This window comes from Gasterosteus aculeatus, chromosome 21 (assembly GCF_964276395.1).
Source record: "Gasterosteus aculeatus chromosome 21, fGasAcu3.hap1.1, whole genome shotgun sequence".
In the NCBI taxonomy this organism is placed as follows: Eukaryota; Metazoa; Chordata; class Actinopteri; order Perciformes; family Gasterosteidae; genus Gasterosteus; species Gasterosteus aculeatus.
In genome coordinates this window covers 17,639,270-17,663,691 of record NC_135708.1, presented here as the reverse complement: position 1 = coordinate 17,663,691, position 24,422 = coordinate 17,639,270, and the positions used below count along the sequence as shown (strand labels likewise).

Here is a 24,422-nt window from a genome sequence, read left to right as displayed (position 1 = left end):
TTATATACATGATGACCATCCCTCGATGTCTACGGTTCGCTCACCTTGTCAGACATGAGTGTGGAGATGGAGCGCCCTATCTGGTGATAGTCCATGTTGGTGCTGGGGGGCCCCAGCAGAACGAAGAGAAACCTGACCGGTACGGGGACCTCCAGGACGGACTCGAGCTCCACGGCCTCCAACAGACGCACAAACGCCATGGTGGTCTGCTCCAGGAAGTCCACGCTTCCTGGAAGATGGACGGGACGTAACAGTTAAAAAAAAAGAAACGCCAGTACGTCAAAGTAAAGTAAAAAAATGCTGATCTGTTTCAGGTACGTGTGTGTGTGGTTTTCAAGACTCACCCACAAGGACAACAGTGGCCTCGGCATTTTCAGGGATCTTCTCCAGCAGCTTCAGCTCGTGTTTGGATTTGGAGCGATGCATTCCGGACACCATCTCCTTCTGTGGACAAATCCAAGTCAGGATGACAAAACACACTCGTTCCCGGGTCTTTTCTGTGGGTGGGAAAATCAGCACCAGACCCACCTGTGCCTCGTTCTTCTCAATATCGACGCGCATCTCCGTGTCCCCCGTGGCGTGGACGCCGCCCATCAGCGGGTCGGTCACTGACGGCTCCGGGTGATGGCCGTGATTGGCACTGTGGTGGTGCGTGATCAGGCTGCCCAGGCTGGCCGCGGAGATGTTCCTGGGGAACGGGCTACTGTGCTCCTTCTCGTCACTCGGGTGACTGTGGGAGGCGGGAAGAGGGAGACAGCGACAAGGCGTGAAGACCCCAAGTAGCAACGGTGACAGAAAAGTATTTTACTGTTACTGGGAATTATTCGGTCACTTAATGCCCCGAACAAAATGGCTTGTTTGTTGGAGTCCGGGGGCTGCAGGTCACCTGTGTTTCAGCAGCAGGGCCCTCAGGACGTTGGATCGGTCCTCGGCTTTGATCTGGTCGGATATGATCATCTGTTCCACCACCTGGTTGGCGATGTTGGGCAGGGTCGTCTGGTCCAGATCCAGCAGCACCGCACCTGTGGCGCACACGTACTGAGCTCTGCGAACTGCGTCGCCGACTTCGACGCTTAAAAAGAATTTAATGCGCTTCGATTCCTACCGTGTGAAATGGTCTTTCGGAGCTCCAGCAAACTGCGGAATGACAGCGAGGCCACGTGAGGTTTCCCCCAGCGGTCGGTCTCCTCCTCCACGTCTTCCTCAAACTTGATCCATCGAGCGGTCTCCTTCCACTGCATCTCCTGGTTCTTGTCTATGGTCAGCTCATTCAGCTCCACAAACACCTGGAGACGGCAGCACACAGGAACCCGAGCAGGTGAGACACAGAAACGTTCGTACTGTCCACCCGCCCAGCGTGTGCCAAATATTCAAAACATTAGCCGAAGCACTTTGTATTCAGCCAGTTGATTCAGTGGAGCATTTTGCACGTCAGCATTAGAACACAGACTCCATGCTGACCGGATTATAAGGTGATTTATTTAAATTCACTCCACACCCAAACACAAAAGATATAGTCCACATTATCGGCCCAGATGTTTGAACCGTCCCAGCTTCAAATCTCTGTTAAGGAGTTATTAAGTGATCACCATGCTCGTCAGTCTCAATCCTCTTTGAAAACTCTCCCTTAACACGCTGCATCACGCTCACACGGATACAACCTGCCTCTGGACGGTCACCCCGCCCTCACCTTCTGGTACCGAGCCATCGGGGAGTCCACGTCCAGCGGGACGGCCTCGAGACGCGAGGCAGAGCGGTACAGAACCACCGGTACCGACTGGAGGAGCGCAGGAGAGGACACCGATACAGCGGCACAAAAAGGACGGGACCCGGACTTTTACACACATTATTCCTCATATCACACACACACACCTGACCGCGACTTGTGGATTACGCGGGCGGAGCTGCGTACACAAACGTTAATAAAACATAGGCCTCTCCCCCTCTGCTATTCAGTGTCTGGTTACCAAAGCTCGTCTCTGCCCGCTTTTTCTTCTCCGTGTGAAAGGAAAGATCTTATTCATTCATTCATTCATACATTTTTAATTGTCTCCTCCCCTCCCTGTCCCATCCACAAAGGAGACGGTGCTGAATCAGATCAGAAAACAGTTCCCAGGATACAGAATAATTCACTGCTAAATTTAAAAAAAGAAAAATCGTATTCTGAAATGCAAAATATTAGAATTTAACGCATAGAAAAGTAAAAAAAAAAAAAAAAAAGTGATATAAATAATTTATGAATGGAAAAAGGTGTTCATTCATTTTTCAGACCAAATGAATACAATGTATTGTATTTGTATTTTGAAGAACTTTTTTAGTCAAACAGTTGATCCCAATCAATTTATTGCAAAAACATTTTAGCTACAAAAATATTAAAAAGTTTTGATTTCTGTGATCATAAAGGTAGACTGCTGGTGTCTCAAAAGTTAACAAACTAAAAAGGAATTCATGGTAATGAAACTACACATGGTCCGAAAGCATCTAGCTCGGCTGCGCAACAAAAAAGAAAAAGAAAAGGCTTTGCGCCTCACCTCATGCGGAGTCCGGTCCTGCTTGCGGATTCGAGTGCTCGGCTCTTTGTGGTCCTTTCCCGTGTGCACCACCTGCCCCTTGGTGCTCTTTCTGACGAGGTGCCTGCGCACGCCGGGAACATCTTCAAAACGATGACCTGGAAGAGAGCGAGATGGCAAGAGGAAGTGTGAGATGCGCTGAAGATCACAATACAGATACCAACTTTAACCAGAAGCAGACCGCATGCAACTCAACGAATCGGACATCCAAATACAATCGTTACAGCTGTATTTTGTGCTTCTGCAGCCCCCGACGTGCACACGTTGACCTTAAACCCAAAGTTCAAATCTCAGCCGGGACACATTGCTTCAGTCTCTGTGGTCCCCTTGCAGGGAGTAGTTACTCAAAAAGGATGTGGGGAGAAACACCGGATGCCACGGACGCAATGCGTCGCATCAGTCTTCAGAGTTCAAAAGGTCAAAAAATTAAAACAAGGGAAGTCAAAGCCACCATAGTGAACGGAATGTCTCTTCTCAATATCACTCAATCATTATATTGAAAAAAAATAAAATAAAAAAATCTTTTAAAAATACAGGTTCAGCAATATGTTAAATTCCCTCCATGACTAACTATCATCTTACCTTTATCAGAGTTTGTAAGTCCTATGAAACAAACAGTGATGCTTTTATGGGTCTTCATTAAGGTTTCAAGTCATTGCAGGTTCAGAAGAAATATCTCAAAACCGAGATTTTCAGCTTCCACTTTAACTGAAATGGTCTTTTGTCAGGTCGTTTGGGGGCGGAGCCTGCAGTAAAATAGGGCTGATGAGAATGAGGCTTTGAAAGAGGACGAGGGTTGGTCTGACTACGTGACGCCTTCGGACTCTAGCACACAACTTCTACCGTTTTTTTTAACAAAGAAGAAAAAAAGAAAAGGGTTGCTGTTTTGTGACCGGCGCCTGACCCCGCTGAAGCTATCACAATGAATCAGTGAGCCAGGTGATAATTTGCTCAGGTCGCACAAAACGGGACGCAGAGTGATCTAATAATTCCTATTGTTGAGCAGCAGCCAGAGACGGAGACACTTTCCCAGGATGATTTACGGTGGCGGTATTGAGATAAAAGAAGACACAGAGGGTACGTGGTGACGGAGCTGATCCATAAGCCCTTACCTCCATACACAGCTTCTTCATTTTGCCTTCGAGCTCACTTAACTCCCCCTCGTTTCATTCCACTAATGAATGAAGATAAGAGGCAGGTTTCACAATTAGCCACCAATGTTGGCTTGGGCAAAAGGCCAAGGGCCTCAGCTGACAGCGGGAACGGCTAATTCAATAACGTGGGCCTGTCGCCACACGCTCTGATGAACTGCTGCTCTCCGCTCATGGGTCGGCTCCCTTCAGTAAATCTCCCCGGACCTAAACACGAGCCCACGCTGGGGCCCGGGGCCCCCCGAGGCTTCTGGAGGAATCTGAGCATCAACGAATCCAAGCCTTGCTGCGGGATAGACGACCCGAAAACACCACCGACCGCATCGAAACACAAACAAACACAAACAGTCGCACACGCGGGAGAAACTCTGACGATCAACAACGTAAATTTTTAGCTGGATTTATAAAATGCCACTTGAAATGTTTCCGGCACTTACTCTTGATGCCGTCCAGGTCGGCGGAGGCCAGCGTCTGAGCCTCGCTCTCGTCGGTGGGGACGCGCTGGTACTTGGCCTGCTCGGCTCCCGTCATGTTGCCGGTGCGTCTGCGCTCTTGCAGGTCGTAGCCGCGGCTGGTGGAGGAGACCCGGGCCAGTGGTATGAGTTCAGGTGGCCCTGAATGGGGCGGGGGGCTGGCGGCGTCGGATGAGGGCGGGTTACTAGATATAAGCAGAGAAACAACAAAGCCGTTTGTGGTTGCGTTGGTTATTTTCTTTACCAAAGACAAAGAAGAAACGGTAAAAAAAAAAAAAAAATGAACGCAAACTTCCTCTTGTTGATCTGTAAAGATTTTTCCTCCACCTCTCTCCTTTTTTCCTCAGATACTTGGTGATTTGGTTGTTAGGCCGGCATTATATACCTCCACACTTTAAATCACCATGTTTTGATTGATTTATTAAACCCCAGTAACGCTGCTCTTTGAAAAACTGGCTTGCATCTCTCAGCGAAAAACTGTGCTAAAGTACTAGATGAAATTAGCTGCAAAGAAAGGTGGCAAAAGAATGCTCGCCGAACTCACCGTCCTTCAAACGTCGGATGCCCACAGCATTTCAAAAGCAACCCTTTTCCTTAATTGTTTGCCGCTTGTTGCAGGATGTTTTAACAAAAACAGATCAGCTGTTATTCGGTTGCACTGCGATGGTCTAAAACAGGCAGACGGTGCATGTACGCAGTTTTATCCCAGCAGAGATGAAACCCTCATGTGGTGGCCCAGTAAATGTCAGGGATGGAGCCTCGGGCTGCTGAGGTGTGCTGCGTCGTCTATAGCGACAGGTGATATATGAGTCTCCAGAGAGAGGGTTACTCCGGTCCACCACATCATGCCCAGCAGGCCCACTGGATGCCTGAGACGTGGTAACGTACAGTGTGTGCTCCCCCGACCAATCAAAAACACGCCCGAGACGTTTACCCCAATGAGAGCATCTGTGAGAACGTTTCAGCGAGATGAGTAAAACACGCGATCATCCCAGCAGGTAAAGCACGCTTTACCCCCCCCCACCATTTTTTCTTTTTAATCCGCAAACTCGCGTTCACTCACTCAGAGGAAGATGAGTCTTCAGGATGCGCTCGCCCCGCAGTCTGTGGCACGACGTGAAGCTTACGGGACAAACGCGGGCTCTCTCTGCCCCGTACGGCCACCTGGTCTTCATCTGAAACAAAGAACTGAGGAGGGGGACACAGAGCATGAGAACACCAAACCGCCACGCGCACATTAGCCCAAGGGAGAGAATTGAAGAGTTTTAATGAATTAAAAGGATTTGATCTTGAAATCAGGCACGGTTTTATAAAAAGGAATCCAAGTAAACTAGGGGGGCAAATGTGTAACCAGCTTTAATGAGTTTTGAGCACAAAGTGACTAAACACCGAGACAACAGCTCCCCTCAATCTTCTGTTAGAAAGGAGGCAGCTCAATTGTTGAATGTCATTTTGTGAAGGATGATAAACAAACATGAAACCCACTGATGAATGACTATACTGAAATATTCATAGATGAAAAAGAGTTAATGCAACATTAACACAGTGATCCAGGCGGCTGCGCATCAGGGCAGCAACGCGTTCCTGAACGCTCACTCACTCACAGAAAGTGGTCCATAAAACAAGAGGGCCAACATATCAAACAAGGGTAATTATGCCGTTGAATTAATAGGAGTGCAGCACATAACACAGAAAATTGGATACCGTACATTAAATTAGATATTTTGGGGGTTTTGGTTGAATGAATGAAAAATGTAGGACTCAAACGATTTAAACCAATATAAACAATTTGTTCCTATTTTATTATGTTTTATTGGAAAAAAACAAGATACTCAGCAGATTCATCAGAGTTGAGAATACTTACTTGCATAGTTTCTAAATAAACACAATATAAAACCTAAAAGGAATACTGCCCGACAATATTTATTAGAATATTTTTACTCCAAATACAGTGTCAAAAGTCACAATTTGAACCAAAACAGAAAACGTGTCAATGGAGACGTTAGTTCCTGTCATAAATTAAGTTAAAGATGAATACAAAGTTGAACAATTACCTCCACATCTTTCACTCTCTCAGACTCTGATGGAACTGGCGTCGTCTCTGTTGCCTCATCCTCCTCTTCCTCTTCATCCTCTCCCTCCTCTATGGGACCGCCACTGGGAACATGGTTGTCACTGGCGTGATCCTTGTCCTTTCTCTTTTTCTTGCTGCTCTTCTTCCTGCGTCCCTCGTAGGGCAATTTGGACAGAGGTCGGTGGATGTGGTGAGAGGAGTGGCGGTGGTCTGTGGAGAAGAAATAAGCCACATTTATATAACATTCAAAGTCATTCTTTGAGGAGGTCCGGGGGGGTTCCTGGCTTGCTGAAAGTTGCACAACGAGGATACGCGTGCTTACATTCAATGTCCTCCTCGTGGTAGTTGTGGTGCTGCTCATCAGGTACGGCTGCAGCAGGGCTGAGGATCTGCTGGAAGCGCTGGACCCCCAAGGCTTTGTTCAGGTCCCCTTCATCGTCCTCTTCAGGGTGCGGAGCCCCGTGTTGTGTTGAGGCAGTAGGGGCCTCTGGCTGCAACACAACAAATGAACAAATACAATAAAACAAAAAATAAATTAAAAAAATATGTGGATTAATCTGAATTTCAGTTTAATTTCAATGTTCATACAAAGTGCTCAAAAGATTCTTCCAGAGCAGGAAATCATTCATGCAAAGGCATTAAAAGTGACCTAATGCTGTTGCCTATTAAACCAAACAAAGCAGAAAAAAAAACTAATTTGGTCCCTTGTGGTGTTTCTGCAGCAGTTTCGCTCGCATCCTAAACGTCTCTTCAGGGCTTCCAACAGTAACAACAGTACTTTTTGGCGTTTCCTCCCTGCATTGCATTCTGGGAGAATAACAGGACCGTTTATTTTACGCACATGTACGCAGTGGACGCGGCGCGCTGCAGTTCAGCCAAACCGACACTAGAGGGAGTCCAGTCTCTCTAACTCCTCCACGCAGGCGGGACATCACGTGACGCCTCCTCTCATCCACACCTCACGGTAAACGCGCCCGATCGGTTACGAGTGGGATCACGTGGGTGATAAGGGATCTGTTATCTTGCAGCAGGATGCCGGGGACCCGCCGCGCGGTGCTCCGCCGGTGGGATGTTGTGATAAGGATCGGCGAGCGGATCAACGGGATCGGGCTGGAGCCACCTGGGCGTAAACGTTGCCATGACAACACTGCAGGTGCGCTCAGCCATCGTGAATGGTGCTCAGGACACGCGACGTGTCAATAGCAGATTAGGGAGAGAGCACGTGGTGACCCACCGCACACCTGCAGCTCGCGCTTACATGCTGTGGGAGGTGTTCAAAATCACCGCTGCAGAGTGACTCCAGTACATATACACCTCTAAACAGTTCTTTGGTATTTCCATTTTAGGGTTACTCAATAATCCACAACATTTCACAAGAGAAATACTTCCTTCTTTAAAATATTTATAATATGCTTATCAATAAGAATCCGTTGTAGAAGATGAGTACTTTTACTTTTGACATTAAGTATATTTTGCTGATGAAACTTTAATAACGTGGATGCCGAACAGTTTCTCGTTACCGAGATTCTACATGGTCGTATTGGTACAGTTACTCAAGTAAAGGACTGCAAATATTTTTTGCACCAGAAACTATAACAAAGCCTCAAAAAAAAAATCTGGTTATATTATTAAATCAAACGCGTTCAATCAATGATGTGAAGCAGCTCTGCTACTTTGCTTCTTCCACTTTTCAATTCTATTAAGCGCATAAACCCAAGAAGAACATTTGAACTGGAGATTCTCCTGAATCGATTGTACATACAGCTCCAAACGGGTCGAGGCATGTGCACAGAAAGTGTGAAGAACTGATTCCCATGACACACACACACACACGAGAGAAGCAGAAAGCTCTGCGCTGAACTGTGGACAGGCCGAGACTCACAAGTACCGAAGAAAGACAGGTCGGCCTCTTAGGTACACATTCAATATTGACCCAAGTTTCAATTCTTCATGTAGCCTATTTTACCTGACGGATCAACAAAAGTTCAAGAAAGAAAAGAAGTGAACAAACCATACGTTCACCTGAGCGACCTGCGGAACAAACTGACAGAGATAAACTGCCTTTAGAGCCTCAACATGTGGAAGAAGCTGATTTCTAAAAAGGGCCGAGCCCAAACAAAACACGGCTTTGTAAACTACAAATTGGAGAAACTTGATAGATCAAATCAGCCATTATCACAACAAATGAAAGAGAAACCATCGACATTTAATAAGATGAGTGTTGAGAACCCCATCTGATCCAGATGTGTGCCGCTACACTATCCAGCAGTTTATTTTCACACAGCCCTCATTCATATCACGGTTTCACAATGAAACCCTGCAGGTGGGAGAGATGTACGTGGGATTTTTCCACAACCGAAACCGCGTGCAAAAACAAGCAGAGGAAGAAAAAAAAAATTCAAAATTCAAGACCGACTGGACGACCAAGAGCCGTAAACTGGAGCGTTTCGGGGACTTACCTCGCTCATGGCGAGCGTTTTGGTGGCAGCGAGTGTCACTGGAGCGCTGACCCTGGGAGGCCTCGGTTAAGAAGTGCGGGCGGGAGACGTCCCTCGTCCACTCGGCTTATCAGAGCCTCGTGATGCCCTAATCAGAGCCCTATCGGCCGCCCGGCCACCTTCACCAGTCTGCCCATTGTAGCGGGGCAGAATAAACAAGACTGTGGTTCTCGCCTGGAGGACACGCCGTGTTTGAACACCCGTGAACAAAAACCTCCCGTTGACATTCATCTCCACAGTTTGACGTAATATTGACTAAGGTGGTCACAGTCGGCCTCCAAGGACAATGCAAAGACATAGGAACTAAATGAGCATTTTTTAAAATGATATTTTGCAGGCTGCAATGAAATGAGAATAAAAGTTTGCGTGTGATGAAACCGCAGATGACAAATGAACCCATTGAGGAATCAACCGAATAACAACAGTCTTATCTACAATTCTTTCATCTTTAAAGAATGTCCGTCTCCAAGTTTAAATTACTGCAGGCCTGTTGGGACCCTTCAACAGCATTCTCATAAATATTGAATATTGTGCCAATAACAGGGTTTCAGAAACCAGTAGAATCATGTAAATAATGTAAATCCAAGCAATGTTTACCACGTTCGGCTTCTTAGTTCAGTACATTAGCATCCTAGCCTTTGCTGGAGGCTGATGGGAAAGACATTTGTCAGCAGCTACTTTGTCACAAGCTAAAGAAATTGTACATTTTGACCTTGAGACAGACGGCGGTAGATGAAGGTCAAGGGATTTCCAAAGTTCTTACACTTCCCGTCTTTTAGCTTCACTTCATCTAAGCGGAGTGGTGAGAATTAGGAGTGCGACTGCGCTGCGTTACGTAAGGAGGTGGACGCTGCAGAGGAGATCTACACAGTCAGCATTTGCAGGGGAAAGGAGGAGAGAGGCAGCGGATGTACCACCGTGTGACTGATGAGTCACTGCATTCCTACTTATCTCAAAAGCAGTCTGCGAGTAGATCCTGGTGCACAATATGCTTCTGGAGGCCGGTTAGTCCATTAAGGAGTGTGGGTTGAACATGGACTTTTGTAAGTACCGATTCACATAACTTCTGTTAAATTATCAATTAAAAAAAGGTGTACTCACAATGCTTAAAACTAAATCTTTTACATCATGTCTGTCAGTCAATTCAATCCAATCTGTCAGAGACCGGAAAATAAGTCTCCAATGTGTTTGTTTTAGCTTCCAGTCGTTTGACAGATTCAATTTGCGGTGGAAATTGAGCTTATCAGCCTTGTCATTTGACATTATGCAACAGGGTGTCCAGTAGCTAAACACACAGAGATCATTCTCCAGAGATAGCGTTCTCCCACACCAGTTTTATCTCAGTTGAAGAGGTCCAATTGATAAGCTGTGTGGAGCGAGGGAGATGGTGAAGAAGCTGCCAGACCCACGTCACAGGAAGTCAGGTAATAAAACACAAAAGCGGGGGAGGAAATACGAAATACAAAGCGCCGGTCAGAAGCCGACTTGCTTAGCATAAAGACTGGAAACCAGTCTGTGCACAAAGGGAACTAAATCCGCCAGCACCTCTAAAGCTCACTAATAACCAATGCATATGTTGTTGGTTTAATCCATCCGTGCTAAGCTAACTGGATGCTGGTTCGAGCTATAATGGGGAGACGTAATAGTGAAACCTTTTGGGAAAATATGAAACAAAGGAGATGTAACATCGATTGATGTGTTTTAGAGGTGCATGCAGGTGGACTTGTTTGACCTGGTTTGACCTCTGAACAGAGCCAGGCGTTTCCTGCTGTCCAGAGTTTATGCTAAGCTAAGCAAACAGTCTTTGGTTCCGCCTCCATTATTTACCATACAGACAGAAGTTAGGGATTTCTATTCGAACTTTCAGCAAGGAAGTATATAGCCGCATTACTGTAATTTCTTTTCAGGGGACTCAAGCCAAATAGGTTGAAAACCAATAATATAGATGTTTTTTTTTTTAATTTAACGGATTGTTGCCATGATGAAATGCCCTGGGGGGAAGATCCAGTGGCTCTGCAAAGCAAACAAACCTTTGCAAAGCATTTCACTCTGAACCAGCAGCACAGCAGGTTTGTGAGTGTTACTTGTTGCTTATTAAAGGAAACCAGTGGAAATATTCACAGGGCTCACCTTTAAAGAAATAATTCATAATCCCTCTGACAACATTAGAGGGGAGACCATCCGTAACTAGTGGACCATTATTAAATAACATTAGGCTGTAATTGTTACCTAGGATATTTATTCCCTGAGAAAAGTCTGTTGACAGAGTAAAAGTGCATCGCGGCCCTCCAGAAGTGGACTGAACATTAACCAGCTGCCGAGTTTGTGTTGAGGTCGACTTTATCTCAAGAAGCAAAGTCAGAAGGAGAAAGTCAGTCGTGGACTTAAAAAATAAATTAAAAAAAAACTGTCCTTTTGCCAAATGCAGGACAATGTAAGAACTGATTGGGAAAGATAAGAAAAAGAACAAAATATAACAAGCAGAACGACACGTGGAGTCCTCAAAAAAAAACTCACCTTCAAAGAATACAGATAGTCCATCAGATTACACACGTGTGCGTTGCTGCCGCATGAAGTACAGCGACAGCTTTTACAACGTCAAAAGCAAAAGTGAGACGTGTTCACCACTTTCACGAAAGGCGACCAGTTTCCCATTTCAGTTAGCCCCCCCCGCCACGTGACCGGGGAAGAAGACGTTACCCAGTCTGACGATTAGCCCTTGAAACAGGATTATCTGAACTCTCCCTGAACACACAAACATTCTTATGGAGATAATAATTAACTTGGTTGAAGCCGGTGGAACAACCAATAGAAAAGCGGTACTGTCGTTCAGCAAACATTTTTATCTCCGGGGAGCTTCTCGGTCATCATGCTGCAATCCAGTCTAAATATAGCAGAGTCCCAATCCCCAAGCGCTTCATGGCGGTGAACTGTCCTACCGGCTGCAAAAGAAATGACGACTGAACAGGGTTTCTAAATTTAATTAACATTTTTTGCAAGAGATCAATGTGGCCGGAGTTACGATAGAGTCTTCTCTCGTTTTGAGTAATGTATGCAACTAAATGGATATATCATGTTGGGAACTGCTTGAGGACAAATGTGTCCAACTTTATTTTAAAAGCATTTTAAGAAGTTGTACTTAGCACTTACTTGCAAGAGATTCACAGTGTAAATCCTTTGCATAAACTACAGAAGGGGGCAAGAAGGTAAGAGCAAACAAACTGAATCCTGTTTTATTATCCCTGATGTCGGTTGAATTGAAAATACTACTGTTTAAGTTAAATGAGATCAGCTGATGCAATGTTACATATTGTCGCTCATATGTGGTATTTTGTGCAGAAAGTATCCACTTAGGAAGATAATGAATAAGTTAAATGTGTTGCTTTAGATATAAAACAACTAAATGTTTGCCCAGCTGTTTTAATATAATGAAAATCTGAGAAATTAAATCAAATAAATAAGTCATCCAAATTATGACAAGTAAAACCTTTGTCCTCTTTCTCTCTGCACCTCTTTCACGGATCAGTCGTTAAAGGGTCGGGTATGCACTTCCCCCCCGAAATACTCTGCATTCTAAGGCCCAGACTCGAGGCGGTTGGATTACAGACTGACTGCACTTTTGTTGCGTACGTCCTGCAGGTAGATGCAGTGGTTGTCTGCATGGTGATCACACAGTTGTGCAACACTGGAAAAGGAAGCAGCTGACAAAAAGAAAATGCAAAGCAAGCATTTCACACATTTGTCAGTTTGACATCGCAATGAAGAGCAAAGCAGCTCTGAACACCAAGAGCACGTCTACAAGAAAACAAGATTGCGTATTCTTCCTGCAGAAATCCACACGTGTACAGATTCAACCCACTGGAAAGGCGTTCAGAGACATAAAAATACTTTACTTAATAAAAAAGATCATGTGAAAACTTGGTGAAGAAAATGCAATCCCGATAATCAGCTGATCAGTTGTAATATTCCCTGGAATTCATTCACCGTCACAAAATTATAATACCTCGTATATATATATATATATATATATATATATATATATATATATATATATATATATATATATATATACACGAGGCTTTTCTTGGCGGTGGTCAGGGTTTCGGTTAAGCTTGTGATATTTCCTGCTTCAGCATCTAAATCATCCTGAAATGAATTTGTAGAGAACCTCTGGAGTTGAGGAATGCAGTTTGGCAGCAGACCAGCTGCCCTGCAGGCAGCATTTAAATCCCACCGAACCCACCAGCACCCAATTATGTTTCTCATTAGTCGCCAATATTTCTTCATTGTTTCCAATGCTGGCTATTGACTTAAATAAAAGAGGAAGAAAACTGTTTCAGTAGTGGAACCGTTTCATTCTCTAGAAGCAGCTCGCTCTGTGCAGATCTGAAGTGCTGTTGAACTATTAACGTTTTTAATTTTTGCACTCAGAAGTACCGTTTCCAGGTAATTGGCTCTAGGATGAGACTAGCTTTCTACACTCATCGTTCTAGAGGGAACAGCCCTGTCCGAGATACACTGTCTGATGCCAGAGAGGACCGAGAAAGCCAATACGGCATAAATCCAGTGCGTAAACTGAAATGAAGTAGAAGAAAATTACACAATAAATACCTACAGACTTGTGCGCGAAAAGACAATAAACTGCCAATTGTGAGCTTAATCTCCTGCTGAGGAGCACTGAAGCAAAAACTGCCCCATGCGTAGGGTGCCTTGGGCCGTATTTATCACGGCATAAACAAACCTTTCACCGTACTATATTTAACAGACATTAATCCGCGAATGAACCCCCGGACCCCCCAGGCTGTGAAGCCTGATCCTACAGGGAGGACCGAGGCTCGTCCGTGTGGACTTACACTGTGATTAACCGATGCACGGGCATCCGTCTCGTGGCTGGGAGTGCTGGGGCTGCTCATGGCTCCACAGGGGAGTCGCTGCTGGAGGGCCTCTGGAGAACTGGTTCGGGTCCGTGCGGCTTTAGCCCTTCTCTTTCTCACTGGGACTCAGGCAGCTTTTGGGCAGCATAACCTGGAGACAGACACAGATCCGGGGTTCATTCAAGTTAGGCTAGAGATTTACAGCGTGAGGCAAAAGCTGCGATATGAGCGGTGCAGGACTCGAACATATCACATCACACATTGTTCTCAGGAACATGATCCTAAAAACACACAAAGACTTTTCTGTTTGGCCCCCTGGCCTACATGGGTTTCCAGTTCACGGAGTGTTTCACTGGTGAGGACGAGGCTGAAGGCCGAAACATCAAATAAGGGATTCAAGTGTTTGTTAAAATCTGGCCGTTCAAACATCATTAACTGCAAACAATTGAAACCAAACATGAAAAAACATGCAGATTTATTGAGATCCTGTTGTATTCGTTCCTAGAATAGCAAAACTAAGGTTGCCATCTGTGAGGCTTTATTGCGTTGAGCATCATCACAACGCAAAGCAACACTAAGAAGTTAACAGTTTCAGGATTCCCTGGAAGACACTCAAGACCCTTTGAGTCCCAGAATCACAGAAGACCTTAAGTGAACTGTTTTTATGATGAATTACAAAAGACATTCCACATGAAGGACAACGGCAACGACTGAAGAGCACATCAACGTGCCACGTCCATTTTGTTGTTATTCCTATGATTTCAAGGCCTGGAGCGATTCCGATTTGTCACTCAAGGTTACCAACCAGATAAGGGCCAGATTACAGTGCTACTGTGTAGAGGACCTTTTGATAAGCGGCGACACGCACTTCAGCTAACCGCCACCCCCGCCACTGTCGAGACGCCGTTTCACGACGTGCAACCACAGGAATCCAAAACGTAGTCAGAGTTCTGTCGGCTCGAGGAGGAGGAGGAGGAGGAGGAGAGTTGCTAGCGATGCTAGAGATGCTCTAAAAGGAAACATTAAAAGTACCCAATGTGCTGAAATGTAGCCGTTAATGAAAGCATTGTAGATCTTGATAAAGCTTCTCACAATTTCTTTCACTCTTTTCAAAATATTCTGAATGTTAGTCAGCCAAAACCGGGACATTGGAAGAAGTCACCTTGTTAATTGTTACTTGCAGCCCTAGTTCTTGATATAAAGCGGTAGCGTTACCGCGTGCGACCCAAATGAGACCGAGGCGGTGTTGTTAACACGACAGGCTCAAAGCACGGGAGGTCCCTCATCCGGTTCAGAAATCACGCCGTGGCTCCCTGACCGCGCCTATCAAAGAAACCGATAAGCCCCTCTGCTGCCGGACTGCAGTCATACCAATGACCTGGTTGACATTGAGGAATTTGTGAGATCTGTATTTCACCAAAAACACAGTCAATGACAAGAGATTAAGTGCTGAAAAAAAAGGCATCATCTGCCAAAGCGACCTGAAGGCGAGACGGCGAGCAGACGACACGCGGTTCTGGCAGCGTTCCTCCTCTGCTCTGCCAAAACGGTGATCGCTGCGCCAAATGTTGATTACAGAGCAGCAGCTCAGCCACTTTAACTTGTTTGGGACAATCTGATCCTTGTAGTGCTGGCAAGAAAGGGCATAAGTTTGGGTGTGTTTGAAGACTACTTTCTCAGTAAACCTAGACCCCCCCAGTGTGCGAGGGGCAGGCCGGGCTACACAGGGATGAAGTTACAGAACCCTGGGACACAGAGCGAAAAGCATGGGAACCAGCTTATCTACCTCACAATACAGTGATGAACAAAGGAGAAAACAATGACCAGGTTCTTGGTGAGCAAGCAGGTTGTTTTCTATTACATATCTATTCTATAAAAAAAAAATTAAAAACGCATTGTCCTCGATGATCTAAACATTGTTGTCTGCAGTGCGGTACGATCAGTCGGGGATAGAATAAAAAAAAAAAAGTGGTTGTCTGTTATGTAATAACCAAAAGGACAAAAAGGACATGGATGAATGCAGACAGTGTGAGAGGAAGTGAGGACAAGACACTCTGTGTTTCGCCTGGAAGACGTTGGCCATGTCTTCACAGTGAGTGATCCAGAAGGCCACAGCCTCAAAAACCTTTCCAAAGAAAAGCCTGTGTGCACACCGAGTTTTGGAAAACTATCCGTCTGCGGAGGAAGTAAGTTTGAAAACAGGAAGACTGTCAGGAGGAGCTGTGAACTAATCAATTATTCCTCTTTCTTTTTTTTTTTTTTTTTAAGAAACCGGGCCCTCTGGAATTCTTTCAAGCCTACATAATGTTTGACTTCAGAAAAAGAGGCCTGCTTGGACGCGTTACAACCAAATGTCCTAATGTCAAACAAGCGGTCACGGTCCCTCCTACAGAGAGTAGGAGGACACGTGCGAAGACGAAACCTTTGACCTGAGAGAAACGCTCATATAGGGAACTACAGTGCATCAGGCCTGTGAGCTTTAGAGGTCACATGGTAGATATCAGGTGAAGCCTTAGAAAAAGAAATCTCAGACAATGAGTAACATTGAAATACCATTGCAATAACTAACAGGTCCTTTAAATAAACCGATCTAGTCTGAAACTGAATCACTCGGATGTTGACATTTGCGTCATATCTTCAGACAAAGGCATTAACTAATAAAAGCGGTGACTGATGTTCCCTGCGCAGTGCAAATACACCTGACAAAGTCTCCTTGGTATGTTGTAAATTTCCAGCATCAATAAAACGGTTTTCCTTAAAGGAAGAAGGACGACATGCTCCAAATCGGGGACACGGAGGAGAGAACTGGAGCCGAGAGACAATATTGACCACCACAAAAATGTCAAAGACATAAAATATAAATTTTCTCCTTCAGCACGTGTCACTGAAATCCCATGTGACCTTTGTGGTTAAAAGATAGACAATGCGGTTAAAAGTTCTTTGCCTCCACATAACGACTTTAAATAGGGACCGGAACGAGACGGTCAGACGACAGGACGGAGGTCACGGACACAAGGCCACACGCATGTTGGCCCAGCGGGCGGCACGATCCTCTACTGACCTCATCCAAAAAGAACATAATTAAAGAACAGTTCGATGAAACGCACAAATACAAATTCCCGTCCAGAAATAGCCGGTTGATCACACTGTCCAAACCTCAACCGAGAGCCCTGTACTTAGAGAAGCAGGACGGGGACAGGAAGGAGAGGGGAAAGGTTTCATTGGGGAACTGCGCTTGCAGAAAACCAGACCGCGACGGATTCATTTGTTACATTTCAGCAGACAATGAGAGTTGACAAGGCTTTTCTTTTGCTTTTTTTCTCCCGATTGCGTTGCCCTGATAGCTGCAATGACGTCAAGGTGAATTACGGCCTTCGTGTTGTATCTAACGTGCCTGAAGATTCTGACATGAATTCACAGTAAACAGCTTCTGGGTGAAATCTGACGTGCACGACAGACAGCGGGTAGAACTGAGAGTGGTGCAACAAAAAAAAGACACAACGCTTAAATAAAGTCTGTTTTTTTTGTTACCATGAAGAGTCAATTTTGATTCAAGGACAGCATGTAGAGTGCCATCACGTCCCCCAAAACATGCCCTTTAAAGGCTCACATCCAGGATTCAGGAGTGTAAAAGTATTTACGCTGCGAAAACTCAAGTGGGCTCAAAGGGGTTTGTTTATATTTTTTTTCTTCTGTAACCAAGCAAACACTGACAGAAAGAATATCAGAGTTTGGTCTGGTCTCCCGAACCCACACACAGTAAATCAAATGGAAAAAGAACAGCAAGAAGTTATGAAGTGACAAACAAGGAAGCACATAAAGAGATGTCCATAACTGTGCCTTACCTTTGTGTGCTCAGAGCAGGGACACCAGCGCAGACATCGTAGGGCAACTGTGAACGCCGCTGTGAAGGGAGACCCTGGTCAGAGTGCAGGGCGAAAACAAACAGGAGAAGGGTGAGACAGGGAGACAAACGAAACGAGAGTTGGAGATGTTGTGCCGATCATGTGCAGTCAAGCGTCTTGACGAGTCCAGAGCCCTTTTTCTCTCCCTCTCTTTCTCTCTCAGACCAACATGCACGGACTGAAGGAAGCAGCCTTCCTCTTCAGGATTATGTTTCCTCCTCCAGCCTGCTGACAAGTAGCCATGTGACTCAAACGCCCATTCAAAACTGAGTCAGAGCACACACACACACACACACACAAATCGACCCATTTGTCACACACAGATGACCTCGACCCCAATGACCCCAATGACTAATATCTGTCACAACTATAACATGTTTTAGAACAGGGGTCCCCAACCACCGGGTTGGGAGCGGTACCGGTCTAGATTTATTTATTTTTTTCTTTTCACAGAAAGAATCATTTATTTTTTCTGGTCATTTGAATTTATTTTGAAAATTGTTTAGCAGGAGGCAAAAAAGCTTGGGGACCCCCGTTTTAGACGACGGGTCCCCCTTCCAGTGGATGAAAAATGATAATTTTTCACTTTATTTGATGATTTTGTATCGTCCTGAAAAAGTGATTATCGAGAAATTAAGGATTAGAACCAGGTTTGAAAAAAATAAGCATAACACGGTGGCCGAAGTAGGATTTTTCTGCTCGCCATCTATGAATCATCTTGGAAACATTTACTGTGGAAGGTTCGTTTTGAGGTCTCGACCCTGAGGTGGAGACACACTGATTTGCCATTTTTAGACCCACGACAACAGTATAATAAAGTGATTATGTATTTGCATGCTAACCCGCTAAGCTAAGCATGTTATTGTGAGCACGTGATCAGCGGCATGTTAGCGTCTACGCTAGCACCGTGTTAGCACATTCAGGGGGGCTTGAGCCCTGTGTAACAAAAAAGGCGCCGAGCTAAATGCTAACACCGCTATTTAAAAAGATGCTCACAATGATACGGCTAACATGCTGATGCTTAGCAAGCCAGTCGTGTAGATTTATCATCTTCTCTTAGCAGGTTAACATTCGAACATTTACTAAGTGGCGTTTTACACAAAGTCCTGACGGAAATTATAAATAAACATTTACCAACTAAAACCTCCCCGTAGCGCCACGTACCAAATTCCAAAACATTGCTTGGTCCTTTAAATCACATGATGATCACGCTCAGTGTTCCCCATGCGGAAAGGCTGTTTCTATTCTTAAAAAAAAGGTTGCAAGCTTTTCCAGTCTGCAAGCCTGACTCAAACTCATTCTGCGGCACGCAGACAATAGGTGACTAGCTGGTAATAAAAAGGCTTATAAAATTAAAAATTAAGCCTGGTTTACCCCTATTTGCAGAAAAATCATCAACTTCTCTCATTTCTAAGAACACAGACCGAAAGACAGCGAGTGGGTTGTTATGTACGGCTTTCTCCAGAACATTGGCTACTTGACTTCTCATTAAGGGCATTGACATGTTGCTAGGAAGCTTTTGAGCATCCGTAATGCGATGAATTTGTAACTCATCCTCTGAAATCAAGTTTGAAATAAAAGCATTGAAAGTCTACTTTAGAGCTGCATGTTTATAAATTTGAACAGGATGTTTATTCGTGTGTTAATATCTGTGGGAAAGCCCCGACATGTTCCCTAATATGTCTTAAATTATTAACTGGGAATGACTTTTGATATTCTCGTGGGTGCTGACTTTTCCACACAGCATTTCAAATATATACAGCAATTTTTTTGGACTTCACCTGGACTATTTGCTTGTACGTGTAAAGCTTTCGCGGTAGCCTTTCCTGCAAATACACTCTAGCATGCGACAGGTTGTTACTATTTTAGGAAATGGAAAAATAAAAACTAGTCGTGTCATGGAAGAATCAACACTGTAACACAATTAATCCTACCAAAAGTCAGAAAAAACACCAGATTAATTGTGCTTAGCAGCGAACAAAGAAAGGTCCTGTGATCTAAACAAGTTGCTTTCCACGTTGGCCAAATAATCAAGCGCTGCATTCCACATCAGCTTACATGAGCCTTGGAGCTCAAGAAATACCCTCAGGAGGAACTTCAGTGTGTGAGTTCTGCTAGTTTGTCCCCGGGGATGAAGGATCACTGCAGTCACATGCATGTCTTGCGGGGTAAAAAAACAAAACAAAACAAAAAACAGTCAAAGGCACCAGCAGATAAAAATTAAGTCCATATCAAAGTGTGGGGGCATTCCTCAAACAGCAGGGTGCTAATAATAGCATCACCCACGGTGGTCGAACATATACAGAGCTGTGACTTGATGCGTGTTTGGTTGGTTGGTTGAACTTTTTCATAACCGTGACCAACACACAACATGCCAATGACACAACACAACCACAGGATGGGTTTTTTGCCCTCACTGTTGCTGTGACATAATTGAGCCGGTTTTTAAATAGCTCCCGGTTGATTGTCACACAATATTTTGGGGCCAGATGTGGTGAAATAAAGCAGAATCTGTGCTACATCCGAGCAATCCCCTGCAGCATTTAAAACCCATGTTCTCAGCTGAAATAAAGAAAGAAAGAAATACAAAAACAGTCAAACCGGCTACTTTACACAATTGATTGCTTAGAAAGTGTCAACGCGACTCGAACATTCTCCCCCCAGCTTCCTGTCATTATTCTCTCCCAGGAAGTGCAAAATAAGTCTGCCAGGCTTTATTCCTAACATTAAGGAAACACGCTCAGGACAAACTGCTCACGTTAAAGCCAGCGGGGTATCGTGTCAGCAGCAGAGTACTCACCAGAACACCACCCGGGGCTCCTGTGCAAAGTCGGTCTTTGTATTGCAAAGAGTGACCTCGATGTAGCCGTGCACAACACCGATAGCTGCCCCGTCCGTGGACCTCTATGGGGATTTGCCGGCGGTGCGGGTTGATGGCTGCGCCCTCTGTTGCCTCCGAGTGTTTCTTTTTTAGCCCGAAATAGCTCGGGCAGTTTAGATGCCACCCATCCACCTCCCCATTCGGCGTCTCTCTACCTCCCTGCTCGGTTTCACACAGCTCAGCGGCCACGCCGGCTTCACCGCGGCGTGGTCCAGCACTCCGGCACGACTGTGCTAAGTTATGTGCACACAGTCGCTGGAACACGGCCGGTTTCACAGAGCGAGGTAACAGCTGCCCTCCAGTCAACGAGGGCCCATCTGCATTTCGCAGAAGACAGCACCTGTCTTTGGGGTGAAGAAGGATTGAAGAGGCAACTCAATTCTGACAGCTTACATAAAAAGGTCCATTATCCAGTACGCTAGAAAAGAAAAGGCGTCATCACTCGGGTGTTTGTATACCTTGAGGAGGGTTAGGACTGGGGGGCCGACAATAGACACCCTGAAATGGAAACAAATGTCACGAGGGAACATTTTTTTCTGCCTGCAGTCTAGAAAAGGGCTTAAGCTGGTGGTAATAAGCTATATTAGTGAGTTGGAACATAAATCGGTCACACTAAAGAAGGGGGGGGGGGGGGCGAATGGGTGGAAGAGCTAAAACAACAAGTCAACAAAAGGTCAAAGTCAATAATATCAAGCACAATGATAACAGGAGTTAACATCAAATTGGTTTATTTATGTTTTCTATTTTGTTCGGGGCTTGGATGTTAATGATTCTACTTGTCTGTCCTCTAAAAAAAAAGACAAACTAATGAAATAATACAAAATAAAAAGTTAATCAGTAATCTCAGAGATAGAAGGACATCAGTGTAGTCTTGAGATATGAAAGTACAATTCCTGTGACAGTTACCCGTTTTGTGCTTTATTTTTTATGATAATAAAGTCGCAAAAATATTTGTATATTCATTAGATCTTTTAAAACTCTTAACGCTTTTTTTTTTTTTAAATGAAAGTATAAACGGTAAAACCCAGGCGATGAGCTGACAGATGCTGAACCGGCTCTGAAGGGCCACGGGGAATTCTGGAGTCGGGTGATTGTCCGTGTGAGAAAAGGAAGAAACGGTGATGCTCGTAAAGGACGGGCCAGTCCCAAATATAAGTGTGCTTATGTTGCTGTTCAGGGTGCACATAGAAACGCGTCTCCAGGCTACTTTCTCACAGGGCTGCTCAGGTTGCATCGGCTGCACAGAAGATAAAGCCACATTCTCACAGAAACACGGTAATTGTGGAGCTTTGTCCCGGTTCTTTTGCAGCAACTCGATTTACTCTCGTGAGACGGGAGAAAAATACGTTCCGGGCTCCCAGACCCGAAACAAAAAGGCCTAAAAACATCATCCAAAAGGTCAAACACAAATTAGCCGTTATCCATTTCCTGGGAAACAACGTGACGCAATGAGGTTTGTGTGGAAAACAACACATCCATGAAAAGGAGAAAAGGCACGAGAATGTAATCTTGGGAAACCGACATGTGGAGGGATGACAACAGCGAGGATGCCGGACTACGTCTCATGTAGTTGATGTTGTATTTTCGAAGACGACAAAGGCGGCATGGGGGAGTTTAAGCGAGAGGACGGTGGGCCTCTCTGCGCACGTTCCAACGTGTCCTGAATAGTGTTCAAATGCAACTTTGTAGGCGACAGCAGAGCAACGGATGCCGGGTGCGTTTAGCAAAGCTCTGTGTCTGTTTATCTGCAAAGGGAAAGGTAAAACAAACATGGAGACCCACGAGGCCGTGACACAAAAAAAAGCCTCTTTTCCTTCCTGGTCTCCTGCACGACCAAGCAATTCACGGCAAGTAGGTGGAGACGCTCACCCCGCTCAAGCGTTTGTGCTTACACGTGTATTTTCTAAGAGGGAAAAAAAAAGTCTCGTTGACCGGCGGCAAGGAAAACAAATGAAAGCAGAGACCGTGATCACGCAGATAAGACGGAGCTTCCTTATGTGCCGAACCACGATCTTGAGAGTGCCAATTGAACATGGTCACATTTTCAGATTGTACCGGTTTCATTTACTTTTGGTTTAACAATCTCTAGAGAGAGATAATCATTTCATTCTGCCGGGTCTCGGCTTCGCGTCAAAGTCAGACGTCTCCTCGAATAACCTGCAGTGCACATGGCGATGATACTGGTGAGTCAGCAGAAGAGACACATCCTCCCTCCATGCTGCCAGAGGGCACGTCCTGAGATCTAATAATCATGTGACAGAAACAAAGCTGGGACCATGGTTCCCAAACTAAGGTGCAGGGACCTGTAAGGGTCCTGGAGAGGGTTTCTAACGGGTCCATGGCACACAGAGCCACAGGGATTTCATGCAGTACATTATTCATGATCAATACTGAATATTTGATGGTTAGTTTGACAAACGAAATGAGTGGCCTGTGCTTCCATTTTATAGCATCACTGCTTCTAAACTAAGAGCTTTAATATCAACTTATTTGGATCTCTGTCAACTGTTTATTGTCTGTATGCGGACACGTTTTGTTGCACAGTGCTTCATTGTGCACTAAACACGGGATGAAACGCGGGGTTTCCTGTTCACAACTCACGTCGACTACGAAGATCAATCCAAGACAAGTGGGACAGTTGTCGTTGCCGCGTGTTACCTCGTCGGTCTTAAAAAGACGCAACGCCGACCCGGTCGGCTGATTTCTCCGCTAGCTCCGTTACTACCGGGCGGGAGAGACCGTTAGCTTGCTAGGATGAAGGACGCCGTCGCTTACTGACACACGGGAGGAAAAAAGTTCAGTTCGAGCACCTTGACGGGATTTCCTCCGCGTCTGATACCCGAGGAACGAGCCGAGGAACAAAGCGAAGACGTCCACCGGCGGAGGACACTTTCTGTCTCGTGTGTCTGTGTGTGTGTGTGTGAGTGTGTGTGTGCGCGCGCACGTGTGTGTGTGTGTGGCAGTTGGTAGCTGTCAACGCCGCCTGTCTTCGCAGGAAGAGAACTCAACGGTTGAAGCATCGTAGCTTTCAACATAAAACCCGCTCAAAGTGGCAGAAAAACCCCCAAAACGTTTTCACGAGTCCCTCCGAGGGCTTCCGGGCCGGAACCCATTCTGGCATATTTACCCACCGGTGTCTGGTACTCACCTCAAACTCTCTCCCGAGTGACTTGCTCAGCCGGCGTCATTAGGAGGGTAATATGGACACTTCTACTTCCGGTAGAGTTTTCAAAATAAATGCCGACGTGATGAGCATTGGCGAAGGCGAGCATGTTCATACGACAAAAAACATATTAAATTCAACAAAGAGCTCATTTGGCTTAAAATGGGGTTAAGATAATTCATTACAGCATGATGTAGCGTTTGGATTATTTCAAACACAACGTCACGCCTTTGTTATGAAGTTAACACGAATCGAATTCCGGCTACACTTTTTAAAATTCTGGTAACTTGCAACCATTTCCCCCGGAGAAGTGGTTGCGCCTGCGTGAAAAATGATTCATTCTCATGATAGACTGAGGAAGGTTCACCTTTTACCGTTATGATGTTCAGTACTTCCAGCAACATAAACAGGAAAACATTAAATATCAATTAAACACTTTCTTTTCTCATAGTAGAAGCGTGATTTCTAATAATGTGAAAAGGAAAATTAAGATTAATTTCACATACTAGGTTTGAAATTACTAGAATTCGCCCTATCGGCTATGTTGGCAGTTTGCAGAAATGTATTTCAATGTTTAAACCCTTTTTCTGCAATTCACTGCAAAGGAGTGCAAATATACTGGAATAATTGTTGAATATTTTTCCTTGTATAGATGACGGAAGGCATGTCCGTTTATATTGCATGTATATATAGCCATATGTATTTGGCAGTAGCGTGTACATGTTGTTAAAAAAAGGGTATATCCAAACCAAAAGAAAATGCACTAGTCCCTTAAGTCACACTCTGCCAGATGAAAGAGCAGCTGTGCCGGAGCCTGAGAGGGACGGCTTTTG

At 45.1% G+C, this 24,422-nt stretch overlaps 2 protein-coding genes across 10 annotated transcripts in view; both read right to left on the bottom strand.

Annotated features, from left to right (window-relative positions):
• Nucleotides 1–20,788, bottom strand: part of LOC144390066 (B-type lectin plumieribetin-like) — a 33,757-nt gene extending 12,969 nt beyond the window's left edge. Inside the window, exon 1 of the mRNA XM_078096075.1 lies at nucleotides 20,785–20,788. The gene's annotated coding sequence lies outside the window, so the exon portion shown is untranslated. The remainder of the gene's footprint in view (nucleotides 1–20,784) is intronic.
• The window catches only part of slc4a2b (solute carrier family 4 member 2b), a 29,128-nt gene extending 5,417 nt beyond the window's left edge, over nucleotides 1–23,711 (bottom strand). For 2 of the 9 annotated variants that reach the window (XR_013454127.1, XM_040167146.2), the window contains exons 1-13: nucleotides 17,486–19,271; nucleotides 13,620–13,791; nucleotides 6,591–6,759; nucleotides 6,249–6,478; nucleotides 5,258–5,382; nucleotides 4,159–4,379; nucleotides 2,532–2,668; nucleotides 1,691–1,777; nucleotides 1,106–1,286; nucleotides 887–1,022; nucleotides 529–730; nucleotides 345–444; nucleotides 45–229 (exon numbers count right to left, since the gene is read on the bottom strand). Coding sequence is in view for 6 of the 9 variants with exons in the window: in XM_040167146.2 (XP_040023080.1) it covers nucleotides 45–229; nucleotides 345–444; nucleotides 529–730; nucleotides 887–1,022; nucleotides 1,106–1,286; nucleotides 1,691–1,777; nucleotides 2,532–2,668; nucleotides 4,159–4,379; nucleotides 5,258–5,382; nucleotides 6,249–6,478; nucleotides 6,591–6,759; nucleotides 13,620–13,679 (1,833 nt within the window). In the remaining 3 variants the exon portion in view is untranslated. Of the gene's footprint in view, nucleotides 1–44; nucleotides 230–344; nucleotides 445–528; nucleotides 731–886; nucleotides 1,023–1,105; nucleotides 1,287–1,690; nucleotides 1,778–2,531; nucleotides 2,669–4,158; nucleotides 4,380–5,257; nucleotides 5,383–6,248; nucleotides 6,479–6,590; nucleotides 6,760–11,283; nucleotides 11,436–13,619; nucleotides 13,792–17,485; nucleotides 19,272–20,345; nucleotides 20,771–20,884; nucleotides 20,925–23,574 lie in introns of those variants that run through there. The other 7 variants (XR_013454128.1, XM_078096055.1, XR_013454129.1 and 4 more) reach the window with 6 other exon arrangements.
• Between the last annotated feature and the right edge of the window lie 711 nt (nucleotides 23,712–24,422).